The 19,587-nt window shown below is 38.3% G+C and overlaps 1 protein-coding gene across 18 annotated transcripts in view; it reads left to right on the top strand.

Moving 5' to 3' along the window:
- Nucleotides 1-19,587, top strand: part of EIF4G3 (eukaryotic translation initiation factor 4 gamma 3) — a 343,509-nt gene that overhangs the window by 319,011 nt on the left and 4,911 nt on the right. For all 18 annotated transcript variants that reach the window (XM_032301982.1, XM_032301966.1, XM_032301968.1 and 15 more), the window contains 5 exons: nucleotides 462-587; nucleotides 2,101-2,182; nucleotides 4,259-4,357; nucleotides 13,272-13,418; nucleotides 18,888-18,969. In XM_032301982.1, the coding sequence (XP_032157873.1) occupies nucleotides 462-587; nucleotides 2,101-2,182; nucleotides 4,259-4,357; nucleotides 13,272-13,418; nucleotides 18,888-18,969 (536 nt within the window). The remainder of the gene's footprint in view (nucleotides 1-461; nucleotides 588-2,100; nucleotides 2,183-4,258; nucleotides 4,358-13,271; nucleotides 13,419-18,887; nucleotides 18,970-19,587) is intronic.

Here is a 19,587-nt window from a genome sequence, read left to right on the forward strand (position 1 = left end):
TTGGGTCTAGTTTACATTACGCCAAAATTTTTACTGGGGGCATGTGACTGACACAGAGAGTACCATACTCAACTGTAGATAGTGTAGGATTAGATCGAATATCTCTTCCCAGAACATAACATGGCTGCCTTGTTTTCATCGTAGAATCTTCCACGTGTCACCTTTATACGGAGTTACCTTCTGTCCCCATCTAGATTGGCACATCCTGGTACCACAGTTCATGTTATTCAGTTATTAGCCCTTTCTGCAGGTGTGCTTGTGTTTGTGCTGTTCTTTCTCCTCCCCTAACATAAGTTCTTGAGAATAAGAACTTATTATTTATCAGTTACTTTATGCCTAGCATGGTATCTAACATAATAGATGCTTTAATAGGTATTTGTTGACTGACTGATTTTTGGTCTCTTTATTTAATCTTAACTTTTGAATTACATTTGTGTGACTTTTTCTCTTGTTCTTTTCAGTTTTTCAGAAACATTGGAATTGGCAGATGACATGGCCATTGATATTCCCCACATTTGGTTGTACCTTGCTGAACTGGTAACCCCCATGTTAAAAGAAGGAGGAATCTCCATGAGAGAACTTCTCATGTAAGTTTTACTTGCTTTTTGTTTTTGTTTTTGTGGGTGTGTAGACAGCAAGGTAAACAGATGCGAAACTTTAGCAGCGAACTCTAGCGTAGTGCTGTTCCCTTGGTCCCTTTGGAGGCTCTTGGATGCAGCCTGTGACTCTTCACAACTTCGCATTTCAGGGGACTAGGAAGTATAGACTGTCAGTTATAAAGTAAATAAGTCATGGGGATGAAACCTGTAGCATGGGGAATGTGGCCAATAATATCACAATAACTTTGTATGGTGACAGATGGTAGCTATACTTAACACACTGAGCATTTTATAATATATATAATTGTCAAATCACTGTTATACACTTGAAACTAATACAGCTATACTTCAGTTTAAGAAAAGACATTTCAGTGTGAAAATGTTACATTACACTTTATCTGCAGTGGAGAAGTCATGGGGATATGATGACCCTGTGGTCCATTGAAGTTAACAATGTTTGTCGATAGGGCTCCAGAATCACTTAACTGGAAAGTTATTGGTCCTGGAAACTTAATGTTGATCTGACTTTTATGTCTGTCATTATTCAAATGCCATGAGAAGTTATTTCTACATAATAGCTTGTCAGACTGACACTTGCATTGTACATGCTCTGGTTATAATAAAATGAACTGCATTTTAGGCATTCCTAGATTTGGACAGGAGTTGGGAATTGTTGCTATATTGTACAGACTAATTTTTCCTAAACGTTTTTTTACAACAGTAGTATTTCCCCCAAAAACTTCATATGCTCAAACTCCACATACTGTGTGTCCCTTTTGTTTGAGGCTTGCAGGACATTAAAGAATATGAGAATTCTGTAGTAAAACAAAATAAGAAAAACTATTTAACTTTGGGCTCCTGGCTGGCTCATTCTGTAGCATATGTGACTCTTCACCTCTTGGTCATGAGTTCAAGCCCTACACTGGGCATAGAGCTTATTTTTAAAAAATACAAATTTGAAAAGATTTTATCTTTGTTTAATTCAGCATTGCCTCACTTAATTGTAGAATCCTTTTCTTGAGGAATAATTATTCATATCCTATGGAACACAGTGTGGGAAATACTAATTTAGACTATGAAAAATAAATGGTCCCTTTCTGTTTTATCCATAGTCTAAAGAACATCTTCCTTTTTAAAAAAATACTTCATAATTAAGCTTTGTAGTTCCCTGTTACCTAAGGTTCTTCTCTCCTTTAGGCTTGAAGTGGTATTTATGTAAATAGATGATTAAGTGGGACTGATCATTGCATTGCTTCTATCACAATCAAAGAAAAAGGCAAAACCCAGGAATTCTAAGGTCCCTTTCCAGCTTTTCCATGAAGCATAAAGTGAACTTGAAGTCTTCTGCTGAACATTACTTAGAGCATGTCCTGGAACTTTCTCTTGCCCATTATTATTTAGGTTGCGTAGTATCTGTTCTTTTGGCACACATTGTTTGCCTACTGTTCTAGAATAGGGAGTTTGTTCAGAGGAACTTAATCACTACTCCTGTCTTTTACAGAGAATTTAGCAAACCTTTACTTCCTGTTGGAAGAGCTGGGGTCTTGCTTTCTGAAATACTGCACCTTCTATGCAAACAAATGGTGAGTGTTAAACCGAGTGTCAGACTCAACAGCATATTAGGAAGGGCAGTAATTTTGGGTCCTGAGTTATCCGTGAAGAGCTTAGGTATCACTGTGCAAGTATTTCTGTAGCCTCTTATTATTTGAAAAGAAGTATTTCAACCTGATTTCTTACAAAGGTCTATTTCTCCTTCTGTTAGTAATAACTTGGCAAAGAATTCTCTAATCTCAACTGGATTTGGTATAATTCTAAAGAATCTCAAAATATGTTGTATTAGTGACCAGTAATTTTATCTTCTTGAAACATAATGGCTGTATTATTTTTACTTTTAGTAGATTTCAGTGAAAACTCCTTGCTTTTAGAGTAATGTAACGTGCCTAAAATGATGATTTTATTAATTTTGGATCTCAGGATAGGTAATCTGATGAGTAATAGGTGTTAGAAATTATTCTACAGAAAAAAAATTATTCTACAGGCTTGTGAATCGCTATCTTAAAGTTATATTTAATTGAGTTTAATAAATACTGCACATTTCTTTGCAGAAGCTCTATGCCAGGTTCCTAGTTTACAAAGAACTAAGTCTTCAAAGAATTCATAAACTAGAAAGGGAGACAGACAAGTCTAAACTAAAACTTTCAAGAGTGTTTCAGTGCTATATTAAAGGTCTAAGAGGTTTGGGAAAGTGGTATTAACAACACCCGGGGTGAGAAACATCAAAATAAAATTCATACATGAAAATTCTGGAGTGATTTTTGACTTATTCAAACCAGAGTCAAAGGTATTGGGATAATAGATTTCATTGTTTTATTATAGGCATCAGTAAAACTGTTTTGTTTCAGTACTCCCCCTGGGTATACAGAAGTCCCTTTGTATTACATCTCTGTACGAGTTATTCATGGACGGGTGTACTAAAGAGCCTGGACTCTAGTTCTAGTTATTTGTTATTAATACTACTTACTTGATGGCACTAAAGTTTTTATTGAACCCTAATTTGTAGGTCCAGAATTCCTTCCTCCTTTCCTAACCTACTTCACTTTGGTCCTTATTAAAAACTCAAATTCTTACTAACTTTTATGTGTAGAAACAGAAAGCAAATTCTCATTTCTCCTAACCAGGTTCTCACAGAGCATAATTTCTGCAGTCAGCCTGAGTTTACATCCTGAATTTGGTGGGTTATCAGCTAGCTGTGGTGCCTTGGACAAGTTACTCTATGAAATAATCAGTACATGTTTCATAGCTAGTAGCCATGGCTCAACGGCTGACCTTCCCCTTTATTACTGTGACTTCATTCAGGCAGTGGACTTGTACCTTCTCATTAGTTTTCAGCTGACAGCAGCTCTTCTCTGTTATATCTTGGGCTCAACCATGTTCCTTTTGCCCTTGAAATACTTCTCATTCCTGGTTCAGGAGCAGTAACCTCCTTAGTCATTCTCATGTTTGCATAATTGTGATCTACTATGAAGAGGAAGGGGTTCCAGTGAGGCTTGATGAATGGCTTTAATAGCAGGTGTATATAACACTATCTAGGACAAGAGACACTGTTGAATTTTTGAACTCTGAATTGAACCTTTTTTAGGTGCTTATATTCATAAATCCCAAACGTGAGTTTACAGTTCCCCAGATTAGTCATCTGATAAAATAAGTTATTGAACCTTAAATAGCTACATCACAGCCATTCACTCTTACATTTGCATACATTCAGATACCTTAGTGTGAAAGCAAGGAGTCCTGAGACATTAACTTAATATCAACAAGGGAAAGTTTTGGGCGGTCTGGGTGGCTCAGTGGGTTAAAGCCTCTGCCTTCGGCTCAGATCATGATCCCAGGGTCCTGGGATTGAGGCCCACATCGGGCTCTCTGCTGAGCAGGGAGCCTGCTTGCCCCTCTCTCTCTGCCTGCCTCTCTGCCTACTTGTGATCGCTGTCTGTCAAATAAATAAAAATTAAATATTTAAAAAAAACAAACAAGGGAAAGTTTTGAGTTTTCAGTCTTTACAATTCTATACTCTTGACTTTAAGCAAGACTTCTCCTCTCCTCCTCCTCTTCCTTCTTATCACAATGTAAAAGTAAATGGATTGGACTTATCTCTGTTTTAGAGCCATAAGAAAGTGGGAGCCTTATGGAGGGAGGCTGACCTCACCTGGAAGGACTTTTTACCAGAAGGAGAAGATGTACATAATTTTCTCTTGGAGCAGGTAAGAACAAGGCTTATACCTTCCTGTTTTATAGTAGTTGGTCTGTTTTATAGACTAAATGAAGGTAATTTTATTAGTAGTTCAGTCATGAAAAGTAGACCAAAATAAGATTCATGGTCAAAATGTCATTTCAAGTCCATGCTTTAGGGCCACTCCAGCTATTCACTCATTAGATGATAGATAAAGAATAAAATTTAAAGGATTTAGCCACACACGGAAAACAAGCTATGTATCTCCATGAACCAGAAAGGAAGTTGATAAATAAAGCAGGGGTTATAGGGCTAAAGCTGTAAGTCATCTGAGCTCTGGGTCTAAAAACCAGTAGAGACAGGCAGAAAACATGTCTATGAGGTAATGAGGACTAGTATGCCCCTTACAGGGCAGAAAATTGGAGGATAGGCTTACTGCATGAAACCAAGTCGGAACTCCATAGAAAGATAAATGCAAGGAAATAGACACAGTCATAGAGCCAAAACCTTGGATAGGCTGTCCGCTTGGTAACTTGATCCAGAAATCCACAACAAGGTATAAGAAGACCCCGTGATCAATATATTCTGGTTCTCATTAAGGAATTGTGGAGGATCAGATAGAGGCAACCATAAAAATATTAGATGAGGAAGAGTGACAGAGAAAGGAAACAACTCCCTCTCAAAATGATCCTGCAAGGGATACCTGGGTGGCTTAGTCAGTTAAGTGTCTGCCTTTGGCTCGGGTCATAATCCCAGAGTCCTGGGATTGAGTCCCACATTGGGCCCCTTTCTCAGTGGGGAGCCTACTTCTTCCTCTCCTTTGCTGCTCCCCCTGCTTGTGTGCTCACTGTCTCTCTCTCTCTCTCTCTCTCCCCCTCTGACAAATAAATAAATAAAATCTTTTAAAAAATTATCCTGCAAATCAAGTCCTAAAGTATAGGAAAATTAAAACCAAGATAGCTAACAAAATGATGAATAAGTAGAAAAAAATCACTCAGGTAAAATGAAAATAAAGCAATCTGAAAATTATTTTAAATTAAGTATGTTGTGCTGGATAAAGACACTGCATTAGGTTACTGGGGACATTAACTTCCTAGATACTCTGGAGAGCCCTCCTGCCAAAAGGTAAAGGCCTAGATGAAGCGTAATTTATTTGCATTGCTGGGTTCATAGAAAGTGAACGTAATTGCTAAGGAACTAACCTAGTAAGTGAAGAAAAAAGCCACAGATGAAACCTGAACCCTTAGCAATAAACACACATGAAGGGCATGTTGCTCAATGCCACTATAAGTGCTACCAAAAATCTAGGAAGAAGTCGAAATGGTCCTAGTTCAGTATTACCCTTGCTCCCAGAAGAAGCAAACCAAAATTATTTTTGGAGAAAACATTCTCAACTTAGGTCTCTTGATTATTTTCTAAAAATTAACATTATCTAAATACATGGATTAATACTTAGAACCCATTTAACCTGTAATGAAAGAAGCAGCCATGAGTGAGAATGAACAGATTTAGACCCCAAAGACTAGAAATAATGGAATTCTCACTTGGCATTATGACATAATACTATATACAAAAGAGGAATTCACAAAAATGAGCAAATAAGAAAAGACTAGTCAAAATGACTGAGAAGATTTGAAAGAAATGAAGAAACTATGGTAGATTTCTAAGAGATGTTATGAGATTTAGGGGACAGAATGAGAAAGTCCCAACAAATGTCTCATGGGAATCCCAGGAGGAAAAACAGAGTAAATGGAAAAGAGGAAATATTTGAAGAGACTGTGACTGAGACTTCTCCTGAGCTGTTAAAACAAGAATCTATATAGAAAGCACATATATACTATGGAGGGTAACTAAATTTCAGGGAAACTGCGTAATATCAAAAGACAAAGAAAAGATTTTTAAAACAGTTATAAAGGAGTATGATACCTACAAAGAAACAGTAGAATTTGCACTAGCAACAGTGAAAAACAGAAGGTGGTGGAATAATCTCAAAGGGCTGAGAGAGTATCAGTTAGTTAATCTAGAATTGTCTCTCCAGCTAAACTAACCTTTAAGAATGTGGGTAACAGGGGCGCCTGGGTGGCTCAGTGGGTTAAAGCCTCTGCCTTCAGCTCAGGTCATGATGCCAGGGTCCTGGGATCGAGCCCCGCATCGGGCTCTCTGCTCAGCAGGGAGCCTGCTTCCTCCTTCTCTCTCTCTGCCTGCCTCTCAGCCTACTTGTAATCTCTGCCTGTCAAATAAATAAATAAAATCTTAAAAAAAAATAAAAAGAAAAAAAGAAATAAAAAAAGAAATAGTTTAAAAAAAAAAAGAATGTGGGTAACATATATTTAGACACAACACACTTCTAAATAACCCATGGCTTGAAGAAGAAATCATAAAAGATAGTAAGAAATATTTGATTGAAGAAACACAACACATCAAAATTTGTGGGATGTAACTCAAGCAGTACTCAGAGTGAAAATGTTAGCACTGAACACCTGTATTTAGAACAGAAGTGGGATTGCAGATCTGTGATCTCATTTTCAGCCTTATGAAATGAGAAGAAAGAAGAACAAATAAAGTTCAAAGGATATAGAAAAAGGGAATAATAAAGATCAAAGTGGAAATCAGTGAAAAAAACAATAGAGAATAATCAGTGAAGTCAAAAGCTGGCCCTGTGAAAAAATAAAATCATTATTAAATCTCTAGCCAGACTAATCAGAGAAAACAAAATTGGAAAAGAAGGTGCAAATTACCAGTAGAAGGAATGAGAAAGATGATGTTACACAGTTTCTGCACATAATAATGGATCAGAGAAACTTATGAATAATTTTTATGCCAGTAAGTACCTCAGTTTAGTTGAAGTGAACAGATTTCTTGAAAGGTACAAACCACTAAAGCTAACTCAAGAATAGATAACCTGAGCATCTATTACACTGAGGTAGTTAAAAACATTCCCACAAAGAAAACTTCAAGCCCTAGTGTTTTCACTGTTGAGTTCTATCAGACATCTGAAGGAGAAATAATACTAATTCTGCAAAGAATTCTGTACCAGTTCCTCCAGAAAATTAGAGAGATTTCTGGCCAGCTCATTCTATAAGACCAGCATTATTCTGGTAATAAAACCAGACAAACACATTTCAAGATAAAAAAAAAAAAGAACTATAAACCAATATTCTTAATAAATGCCCAGAAAATTTCTCAACAAAATTTTCACAGGTGAAGTCCAACATTATATTAAAAGATTAATACATCACAACTAGGTAGCCTTTATCACGGGAATATTATGATAACATAATAAAACATTCAGAAATCACTGTGTGGATGTATGGAAGATGAAGGAGTAAGCAGCTCCAGAATTACTCCTTCCACTGAAACAACTGTTGAGCTAGCAAGATGTGTTAGAATGAGCTATTATGGAATTGTGGAGTCTAGTCAAACAGTGTGCTACCAACACTAGGGAAAAGCTTCGTGAAAAAAGAATCTGGTAAATTTCAGTAACCTTGGCATTTTGCATAGAAGCTATTAGCCCCTAGCCCTGTGGTAGACAGTTGGGGAGATGGTGGTGCAGTTTTTTGGTGTCAGGTTGAGAAATGAAGACCTTGTCCTCCAAAGACGGGTGCTATGCCTTTTAATCTGCCTGGCAGTTTACTGAGGGTCTAGTGCAGGGCCCGGCCATTGTTTTAACTGCTTAGACCAAAGTGGTTTCCTGTATGGTATCTGTCAAAGAATTTAAAGAACCAGATGCATTTGACTGCGGTCCTACTCACCCCCACTCCACCCCACCCCACACTTTTCTCATTGGTTTCATGCATTCACGGAAATCTCTGCAAGGTCACTGGCGTTGTGGGGAGATAATGGGTCATAGACTATAATGACCACACACACAGGAAGGAAGGTAGTCTTTGTCTAACGTCAATATACAGTTGACTACAACAGTCTGATATCCAGAGTTACACCTTACAATATTCAAGATACCTAATTGCCAACAAAAAATTACAAAGCATATAAAGAAACAGGAAGATATGGCTCATTCACAAGAAGAAAGAAATTGACAGAAAACATCCCTGAGGAAACCCAAATGTTGGACATACCAGACAAGGAATTTAAACTAACTGCCTTAAATATGCTCAAATTGCTGAAGGAATCATGGACAAAGAACCAAAGGAAATCAAGAGAATGATGTATGATCAAACTGGCAATATCAATAAAGAGGTAGAGATTATAAAAACAAACCAAATATAAATTCTGGAACTGAAAGTTGGAATAGCTAAAATGAGAAAATAACTAGAGTGGTGCAACAATAAATTTGATCAGACAGAAGAAAGAATCTAAAAATTTGAATATAAAGTAGTTGAAATTGCTCTGTCAGGGGGGTCACTGATTGGCAGTAATTTGCTGCCATAAAAATCCATCTTTAATTTTTGAAATGAAATTTCTGGTGTTGTTATATGAAACTATGAGTATCACTGATTTGCTTTTTTTGTTTGTTTGTTTGTTTTTTTTAAGATTTTAATTTATTTATTTAACACAGAGATCACAAGTAGGCAGAGAGGCAGGCAGAGAGGCGGGGGGAAGCAGGCCTCTTGCTGAGCAGAAAGCCCAACTCGGGGCTTGATCCCAGGACCTGAGATCATGACCTGAGCCAAAGGCAGAGGCTTAACCCACTGAGCCACCCAGGTGCCTCTCACTGAGTGTTTTAAATTTTTAAAAATCCTCGGGGCGCCTGGGTGGCTCAGTGGGTTAAGCCGCTGCCTTCGGCTCAGGTCATGATCTCAGGGTCCTGGGATCGAGTCCCACATCGGGCTCTCTGCTCGGCAGGGAGCCTGCTTCCCTCTCTCTCTCTCTCTCTCTGCCTGCCTCTCCATCTACTTGTGATTTCTCTCTGTCAAATAAATAAATAAAATCTTTTAAAAAAAAATTTTTTTTAAATCCTCATACTTTGGTTTTTTTTTTAATAAACTTTATGATAATTCATATTGGAAAATTAATTCATTAAACATATAAAGGAGCCTTTGAAAGAATTGCTCAATTTTCGGAGCAGAAAGAAAAATGAATCAAGAAAAATGAACAGTGCCTGGGGACCTATAGGACACCATCAAGCATGATGGGCATTAGAGAGTCCCAGAAGGGAGAAGAGAGAGAGAAAGGACAGGGCAGAAAAATTATTTGAAGACATAATAGCCACAAACATCCCAAACTTGATCCAAGATAGGAATCTACATGTGTAGAAATTTCAGTGAACTCTAAGTAAGATAAACTGAATGAGATTTACTCAGAGATGTATTACATGAAACTTTTGAGTGACAAAGACGGAAATCTTGAAAGCAGCTAAAAACCAAGAGACTTTGCCTGTACAAGGAATCCTCAATAAGATCAATAGCCAATTTTTCATCAGCCAAAAGATACTGGGATGATCTGTTTAATAAATTTAATAACTTCGGGGGTACCTGAATGGCTTAGTCTATTAAATGTCTGGCTTCAGCTCAGGTCATGATCCCAGAGTCCTTGGATCAGGCCCCTAGTTGGGCCCGATGCTCAGCGGGAAGTTTGTATCTCCTCCATCTCCCACTGCTACCCCACCCCTGCTTGTGCTTCTTTCTCTCTCAAATGGGTAAATACCATCTTTTAAAATAAATTTTTTTAAAAGAAATTAAATAACTTTAAACCAGGAATTTTATATATGGCAAAATTTCCTTTAAAGATGAAGAGGGGAAAAAAAATGAGGGGGGAAAAAATGAAGAGGAAGTGAAGCATTTCCAGATTTAAAAGCTAAGTGAGTTTGTCAGCAGGAGACCTGCCCTATGGGAAATGCTAAAGTGAGTCTTTCAGGCTGAAACAAAAGGGCACTGGATAGTAACCTCAAGTCATATGAAGAAATAAAGATCACTGGTGGTTAAGGTAACCACATAGGTAAATATAAAAGCTAGTATTACTGTGTTGTGGTTTGTGGTTTCTCTTGTTTGTTTCCTATATGTTTTAAAAGGCAAATCCCTAAAATAATAATTATAAATATGTATAAACAGGCACACAGTATATAAAGATATAATTTATAAAAATAACATAAAGACGGTTTCTCACAGAATTGCCATATGACCCAGCAGTTCCATTTCTAGGTATATATCCGGAAATAGGAAATTATATGGCACCTGGGTTTCAAATAAACCTGGATTCAAGTTCCAGCCTTGAATCACTTCATGTGACTGAACAAATTACCTGATTTCGCTAAGCCTCAGGATCATCACCTAGGAAATGATAATAATACCTACCTTGTGGAATTTTTATGGGGATTAAATAGAATAAAGTTTAAGAAGCACTGAGACAGAGAAGTAATCAATTACGAATATTGTTGTTACTAATAAAAATATTTAAAGGGTAGTTAGAAAAATGAGGTTTTAGAAAACCTGGTCTTCCCTATCCTGACTTTTGGCTTTTTTCTAAAATACTTGGTTCAGTGCCTTTTTTCCTGGGGACCCTAGTACGTTCTGCAAGAGGTAGTGATGAACCAATTCGCAAATTTGAAGCCCAGCCTTCTGGGCTCTAGAAAGATGAGATAAGTTATGCAGAAACACAGGGGTTCTGAGAAGCAATTGTTTCTTTCCAGGGACAACTGCAAACTTTACAGCTCTGCACCAACTCCCTTTAGCTTTCATTTTCAAATTTTTATGTCGTGTTTTATTAATGAGCAATATACTTTGTTTGATTTTATTGTTGTTAATAAATAAATTCTTACAAAAGATAAAAAATAAAATGCTACATAAATGGTAAAGACAATCAAAACAGTAGGATGAATCCTTCTCTCCACACAATCCCCCCGCCCCCCAGAATTCAAGGTAGCTTTTCCTTTGTAGATCTGGGGAAGGTATAGGAAATATATCAAAGTCCCCAAAGGTATTAGAGTAAAGCTGGTGCTAATAATCTTTAATATTTTAACCTATGGCTTTTTTATAGTGAAACTTCACTGAGTAAAGCATATTTCTATATCACATTGCCTTATACCCTTGAAAATTATCAATGATTTTGATTTTTTTTAACCACTCCTCTAAGAATTGAACAATTATGGTATGATTTCCTTTTTTTATATTTAGTATATGTGTATGATCATAATTTTATGTACATGTGTCAGAATGGCATAAAAATCATCAAATTTTTTCAAATATTTTAACAATTAAGGTGAAATTCACGTAACATCCAGTTAATCATTTTAAAATGTACAATTCAATGACAGTGTATTAACAATGTTGTGCAACCACCACCCAAAATACTTTTTATTTATTTATTTTTAAAGATTTTGTTTATTTATTTGACAGAGAGAGAGAGATCACAAGTAGACAGGCAGGCAGAGAGGGAGCAGGAAGCAGGCCCCCCCGCTGAGCAGAGATTCCTGATGCGGGGCTCCTTCCCAGGACCCTGAAATCATGACCTGAGCCGAAGGTGGAGGCTTAAACCCACTGAGCTACCCAGGCGCACCCCCCCCAAAATACTTTTATTGCAAAAGAATTGTTGGGGCGCCTGCATGGTCCTGCTGGTATAGGGCTTTTCCCTTCCAGGTTAATGGGTGGCTCTACCAAGTGTATGGTCCTAGAGACCTTTTGGTGCCAGCAGGGTGCATGTTCTTAGTGCCCTGAGCCCTTGGAACTGGCTGAGGTTGAGGTTGGTGGTGGTCTTCTCATCTTAGAACAAGCCTTCCTGGTAGAAGTAGGTGAGTCAGGGCGCCTGGGTGGTTCAGTGGGTTAAGCCTCTGCTGTTAGCTCGGGTCATGATCTCAGGGTCCTGGGATTAAGCCCTGCATTGGGCTCTCTGCTTGGCGGGGAGCCTTCTTTCCCAACCTCTCTCTGCCTGCCTCTCTGCCTTCTTGTGGTCGATCTCTCTCTCTCTCAAATAAATAAAATCTTTTAAAAAAAGAAGAAGAAGAAGAACTGAATCATGCCTGAACTCCACCGCCCATCACTGACTCTAGAGTCCTTATATCTGTGCTCCGTCAAGCTGCCACTTGTGGGGGCCTTAAGACTTTACGTGATAGAGCGAGCCAGTGTTCTAGGAGAATTTGAAGGCATGTACACTTGTTTTTAGGCTGTCCAGGGTCATTGTCATGGATGTGAAGCAAAAGCCAGATAACTCTTATAAAGTATTTAAGAACAAAGTGAGAGCAGGACAGGAGAGGTGAAACCAGTGCTCCTAATAGGGCTGCAGAGCTCCTTATGTGTGTTCACAGAGCTTCCCAGGGGCCCTCTATGCCCGCTGCCTGCGTGAACTGTGTGTGCAGGTGGTGCTGTCAAGGCTGATGCAAAGGCATTTCTGCATTGGGTTGGACCCACACAGGCCATGATGATGTGATTTGGTGCAGTGACTACATATATACAGTCTTTCTCCGTACCAGAATATTCAGTCCTTTGGAATTGAATGATTTTTGTGGGGAAAAAGGTCTTTCATGCAATACTGATAAAACCCTTCATTTTTGTTGTCCTCCCTACAATACACTGGTTGTTCAGGAATTGTATAATATAGCATCATTCTCTGACTTGGATTCAGAATCTTCAGGAGGTATTTGAAGGACTTTACCAAATTTAGAATTTTGACACCTCTTCTGTGCCAGTACTGATACTAAACGATAGGCTGCAGAAGGAGTTAAATTGTACTGTTAGTATTCATGCTGTGCCATGCAGCTATGTCATTGCTAAGAGCACAACTGAATGATTTGGAGTGAGCATAGCCACAAAGATAATTCTAGGGGTCTTGTTGGTTTTTTGTTCTTAAGGAAAATCAGAGATAGACAATATAAAAAGTTGGAGAAATGTTCAGAAAGGTAGGAGAATGAGACTTTTACAGAACTATAAGTAAAAAATGGCTTCTGCTGATCATTTTGACCCATGTAAAATAAAACATTGCCCATGACTTTGTTTTCCTCTCAGGGTGTTACTGATACTGACTTACGTTAATATATACAACATTTTATGTTTCAGAAGTTGGACTTTATAGAGTCTGATAGTTCCTGTTCCTCTGAAGCACTTTCAAAAAAAGAACTCTCTGCTGAAGAGCTGTATAAGCGACTCGAGAAACTCATTATCGAGGACAAAGCGAATGATGAACAGATCTTTGACTGGGTAGAGGTATAGAGATTATGTCACCTTCCCTGGTATCTCTGCAAGAACAATTCTTGTGGGAACACTTGCATTCACGTACAGGCACACCTCAGAGAGAGTGCGGGCTCGGTCCCAGACCACAATAAAGCGAATACTGTAATAAAGCGAGTCAAATTAATTTTTTGTTTTCTCAGTGCATATGAAAGTTATGTTTACATAATGCTGTAGTCTGTTAAGTCTGTAATAGCATTATATCTAAAAAAGTACATAAAATCTTAAAGAAAAATACTTTATTGCTAAAAAATGCTACCCATCCATCCTCTGAGCTTTCAGTGAGTCAGAATCGCTGATCACAGTTCATTATAACAAATACAGTAATAATAAAAAAGTTCAGAATACTGTGAGAATTATCCAGATGTGACACACAGAAGTGAGCAAATACTGTTGGGTAAATGGCGCTGACAGAATTGCTCGATGCAGGGTTGCCATAAACTTTCAATTTGTAAAAAACACAGTACCACTGAAGTACATAAACAATAAAACAAAGTATGCTTGTATCTTCCCTTCCACTTCATAGGAGTATTTAACCTTAATGAAGTTACATCTTATTCTTTCATGTATGTGTATTTGAAACTATAAGACTGTTTTTATCTTTATAAGATTTAAAGTTTTTTATAAGGTCAAGTAAAACTACTCCAAACAGAAGCCATTTTCCTGGGTCTATCATTAGTTTAGGATAGACCCTACATTTTGCTATTCAAAAAAGACATATCTGGGGCACCTGCATGGTTCAGTCAGTTAAGCACATACATTCAGCTCAGGTCATGATTCCAGGGTCCTGAGATCAGTCCCACGTCAGGCTCTCTGCTCAGCAGGAGTGTGCCGTCCCTCTCTGTTCTCCTTCTCTCTCTCTCTCTCCCCCCAAATAAATAAATAAAAATCTTTCATTAGAAAAAATACATGTTTTTCCTAAATTTTCCTGCATTTTAAATACCATTCTGGATGAAATTAATAAACAGTATGTAATTTTTCTGAATTATGTTGACTTTCATCTTCATAATAATTCTCCCTTCTGAAAATTTTATACCTTTTCCATGGGATCATATAATCAAGTTGAAAGAAAGTCATGGAGGACTAATCTGGTCCTTTCCCTCTTGGATATAGTCTTTTTTATAGTCCTTGTAATGGGTTGTTCATTCTTTTTTTTTTAAGATTATATTTATTTATTTGACAGGGATCACAAATAGGCAGAGAGGCAGGCAGAGAAAGAAGGGGAAGCAGGCTCCCTGCTGAGCAGAGAGCCCGATGCGGGGCTCAACCCTGGGATCATGACCCGAGCCGAAGGCAGATGCTTTAACCCACTGAGCCACCCAGGCACCCTGGGTTGTTCATTCTTTGTCTACTTTAGGCATTGAGAAATAGTGAAACTTCTGACGATTTTTTTTTTAATCTTTTTTAAATCTTTTTTCCTCCATGTCTATTCAGGGTAGTAAATCTGTCCTGTCACATAGTTGGGAATCTTTTAATTAATTGTAATAGTTTGCCGTTATATCCCTGTCTCCCTCTCTAGGTTCTCCCATCCTTTCTTAAAATCTTGATATCCAGACTTTTGTTTGGTTACTCTTATACAAACATAGCCTGGATTTTCAGTATCACTCTCACAAGTGACATGTGCAAATTGAACATGATTGCCAGATGTGATGCAACAGTGTGGAGTTAGGCAGTGCTGTCATGTTTTTTGTTTTGGACTCTGTGCTCACCACACTGAACTCAGATTGCTCTTTCAGTCATAGAGTACCCTTCTATGCTCTACTGTTTAGTCATCTCTACCACCTACAACATTAATGTGTTTAGTTTGGGAACCAGAATGGGGCTTTAAAAAATTATTTCTGCGGGCGCCTGGGTGGCTCAGTGGGTTAAGCCGCTGCCTTCGGCTCAGGTCATGATCTCAGGGTCCTGGGATCGAGTCCCGCATCGGGCTCTCTGCTCAGCAGGGAGCCTGCTTCCTCCTCTCTCTCTCTCTCTGCCTGCCTCTCTGCCTACTCGTGATCTCTGTCTGTCAAATAAATAAATAAAATCTTTAAAAAAAAAAAAAAAAAAAATTATTTCTGCTTATGTTCATCTTCTTAAACTAGATAAAAGTTTTTGTCTATCAGGACATTTTAGATTCTGACTTTGATCATAAAATTTCCTTGCCATCTTTTTGACTTTGTGTCTTCCTTGCATTTCATTAATATGTCAACTTTATCTTCATCCAAGTTGTGGGTAAAATATGTGAATGAGGCAAATTAGCATCCTTTTAGGAACAAGATCCCACCCCTACCCCCATGGACACTTCCAGCTGTTAATCTGTTTATTATTTCACATCATTTTACTGTCTATCTCATCTCTTCATCTTGCCCACAAGGGTACAGCTGCCATTACATAATTGGTCAGAAGCCTTGTTGAAGTCCAGGGGATATATACTTATATCCATCTGAGCTACTGTATACTAATCAAATCAGAAAAGGCAAGGAGGTTAGTTTAGCATCACTTGTTTTTCATGTACTGACTTACTCCTCTTGGCATAACCACCTCTTTCCTCTCTAAGACTTTTAAGTCATTTATGTGGTAGTTTGTTGTAGGAGTTAGCATAGCCTTTCTGGTATGTTATCGACATGCCTTATTTTCTGTTTTTAAAAAATCCAGTCAGGGGCCCCGCTGGGTGTCTCAGTCCTTTAAGCAGCTGCCTATGGCTCAAGTCATGACCCCAGGGTAATGAAACTGAGCCCCACTTCAGGCTCCCTGCTCAGTGAGGTGTCTGCTGCTCCCTCTTTCCCTGCCCTTCCTGCCCGCTCGTGCCCACTGTCTCTCTCACACTCTGTCTCTCAGGTAAATAAAATCTTTTTTAAAAAATAGAAATCCAGTCAGTGTTTACATATTTAACGTTACTTTCTTTTGCCATGGTTTTTCATAGATCACCATCATTTCAGCCATTTGGTCTTTTATGTTCTCATATATTGCAAAATGAGGCTATTTTCACCTCTTCATCAATGTTGGGCTTCATTTTTTTTATATCACTATTTATTCTGCCTATTCTAGACCAACAATTATTCTCCTCACAGAGAAGACAAAGGGTAAATTTCACAATGTAGATTATGCTAATAAAGGTGACTTTTTTAAAAGGAGAGAAAACCCAAAAATGTAATAGTATCTGAGCTCATAGTACATAAAGACATTTGTTGCTCTGTGTCTGGTACCAGAATTATGTACATCTGAGCTTGCTTATTCAGCAGACCCACCTGCCTTCTTGTTCTTGCCCATTTTTGTTAAGATCTTTGCTTAATCTCTGGGGTACTTGGGTGGCTCAGTCGGTTAAGCGCCTCCCTTCAGCTCAGGTCATGATTCCAGGGTCCTGGGATCGAGTCCCACCTACATCAGGCTCCCTGCTCAGTGAAGAGCATGTTTCTCCCTCTGCCTCTTCTGCTCCCCATGCTTGTTCGTGCTCGTTCGCTCTCTCAAATAAAGAAATAAAATCTTAAAAAAAAAAAAGATATTTGCTTAAATCTACAGTGTCTAGTCTATTTTTAAATATTAGAATTACAACGTTTAGCTTTATTTGGTAGAAGCAATATGCAGTTAGTTTTTTTTTTTTTTAAGATTTTATTTATTTATTTGATAGACAGAGATCACAGGTAGGCAGAGAGGCAGGTAGAGAGAGAGGAGGAAGCAGGCTCCCTGCTGAGCAGAGAGCCCCATGTGGGGCTCGATTCCAGGACCCCAAGATCATGACCTGAGCCGAAGGCAGAGGCTTTAACCTACTGAGCCACCCAGGCACCCCTGCAGTTTGTTTCTTTATAAGAAGCAGTCAAATGGCTTGAAAGTGGTATTGATTATCTAATTCTTTTTAGCTCATCTTTTAATTTTTTTCTGAAGTATTTGGGAATTTCAGATGATATTCAGTACTTGAAATAGCTCTCTGTCAACCTATTTTTAAAATATCGTTGAACCAAATTTCTTCAAAAATAATTGTTCAGACTTTGCAAAAGTAATTTCTGGGCCTAGACCAGCCTGGCTTCAGTCTAAATAAAGTTTGTTTGTTTACAAGGTATAAACCAGTAACTGGCTATAACACATAGATCATCAAATCTTTTATATATGTCTCTTCCCCCATACCATTCCCATCCTCCACGGTTAGCAGTGGCACCACATGTTTCTGTTCTTTTGGAAAAAATTGGTAATGAAACCTCTTACTGTAACATAGCCCGCCATGTGCAGTGCTGCTAGTATCCTGCAGAGCTGACCATCTGACTTGTTAACCCCTTTTAACTTGACTCTCACCAAGTGATGTTTGAGGTTAAATATTCAACAGAGGGAGAGCTGCTAGTTAATCTGTGTCAGTTTTAATATTCATAAACATTTAAATGATCTCTGAATGTCTTTGAAATTCTTAATTTCTAACACAGAGGTTTATAGTGATATCCTAAGTTTTTTCCTGGCCAGTCGTTTTAAGGCTGATCCAGCGGAAAATACTATGCTGTGCTATTAAAAGACGCTGAGACAAGCATTAATTCTGTTCACAGGCATAAGGAACATAAACTTTGAGAAGTATTTTAAATACCTGCCTAGAAAATGTCTCCTTTTGTTTCTGTTTTGCTATTCATCTGGCATAGTATAGCGTTTTTGTTTTTGTTTTTGTTTTAATTTTTTTTTTGAGGATTTTTTTTTTAATTTTATTCATTTATTTGACAGAGATCACAAGTAGGCAGCGAGGCAGGCATGGGGACGGGGTGGGAAACAGCCTCCCCGCTGAGCAGACAGCCCGATTCCGGGCTCCATTTCAGGACCCTGAAATCATGACCTGAGCTGAAGGCAGAGGCTTAACACACTGAGTCACCCAGGCGCCCCTGGCATAGTATAGCATTTTATAGCAAGATAAGAAGATAAGATCTTAAGAGAAACTAAAACAAATTTGAGGCCCATTTACTGTACTAAATATATCTCTAAATACATTTTTTTCTGCCATCCTTAGAAAAGAGTAACATTTTTCTCACCACCACCTGAAAGATTTGAGACAATGCTTGAGTTTAATCTCTAGTTCACATTAAAGTTAAGATGAAAAAAGCAGTGTTAGCACATCTAAAATTCATTACACACTACTCAGAAAAGTAGTTTCTAAGACACACTGTAGTGAGATCATCTGAATATAAGTTATTTATTGAGGAAGAAAATGTTTTTAAATGGTTGTACTTCCAAATGCATATGGTGCATAACACTGTATAATTGAGCAGAATACAGGCAGCAGTTAGCTCTCTGAAAACTAAATGCTGCCACTTAGAGTATTTTCAGACAGAACCAGTGGTAGCCCAAGTATCTGCCCGTGAATCAAGATTAATTTTTACAAGAATGTTGAATGTGACCCCATCTGTCCTTAGTGCCAGATGAGACCTGCTTTAAGAGAAATAATTTCTCTGATGTAAGGGTACTTTTAACTGTTGCGTTTACTTTTGATTTCAGGCTAATCTAGATGAAAGCCAGATGAGTTCACCTACATTCCTTAGAGCTTTAATGACAGCCGTTTGTAAAGCAGCTATTATAGGTAAGTAACATTTCTGAAGGCAGCTCTTAACATCTGAAATCCCTGGTATGTTAACTGCTGATGATATGGGTCTGAGTTTATATGGCCTTCAAATTTTGCCCTGTGAAACTCATTTTCTTGTGCAAATGGGTGCCGTTTCTGTCTCCAATGCCTGGCTGTCTCAAGCAGGGGGATAATTAGCTGCCGTGCCTGTAGTAAGCCCAGATCTGAGCAGCTACCCTGTGCCTTGTGTTCTAATTCAGGAAGAAAGTGAGTGCATGCTGCTTGGATGGTTTTCTACTCTGCTGGGTGTGGTTTTACCTTCACCTTTCACCTCCAGTACGTGAAGCCTCCTCTGTCTTCCACTCAAGAGTTATAATGAATGGGTTGAATATTCTTTTTTTTTTTTTTAATAGATTTTATTTATTTGGCAGCGATCACAAGTAGGCAGAGAGGCAGGCAGAGAGAGAAAGGGGGGGAAGCAGCTCCCCGCTGAGAGAGTGCCAGATGTGGGGCTCAGTCCCAAGACTCTGGGATCATGACCTAAGCTGAAGGCAGAGGCTTTAACCCACTGAGCCACCCAGGCACCCCTGGATTGAATATTCTTAACCTAGAATCAAGAAGGACTTCTCATCTCAA

Source organism: Mustela erminea, chromosome 10, assembly GCF_009829155.1.
Source record: "Mustela erminea isolate mMusErm1 chromosome 10, mMusErm1.Pri, whole genome shotgun sequence".
Classification (NCBI taxonomy): Eukaryota; Metazoa; Chordata; class Mammalia; order Carnivora; family Mustelidae; genus Mustela; species Mustela erminea.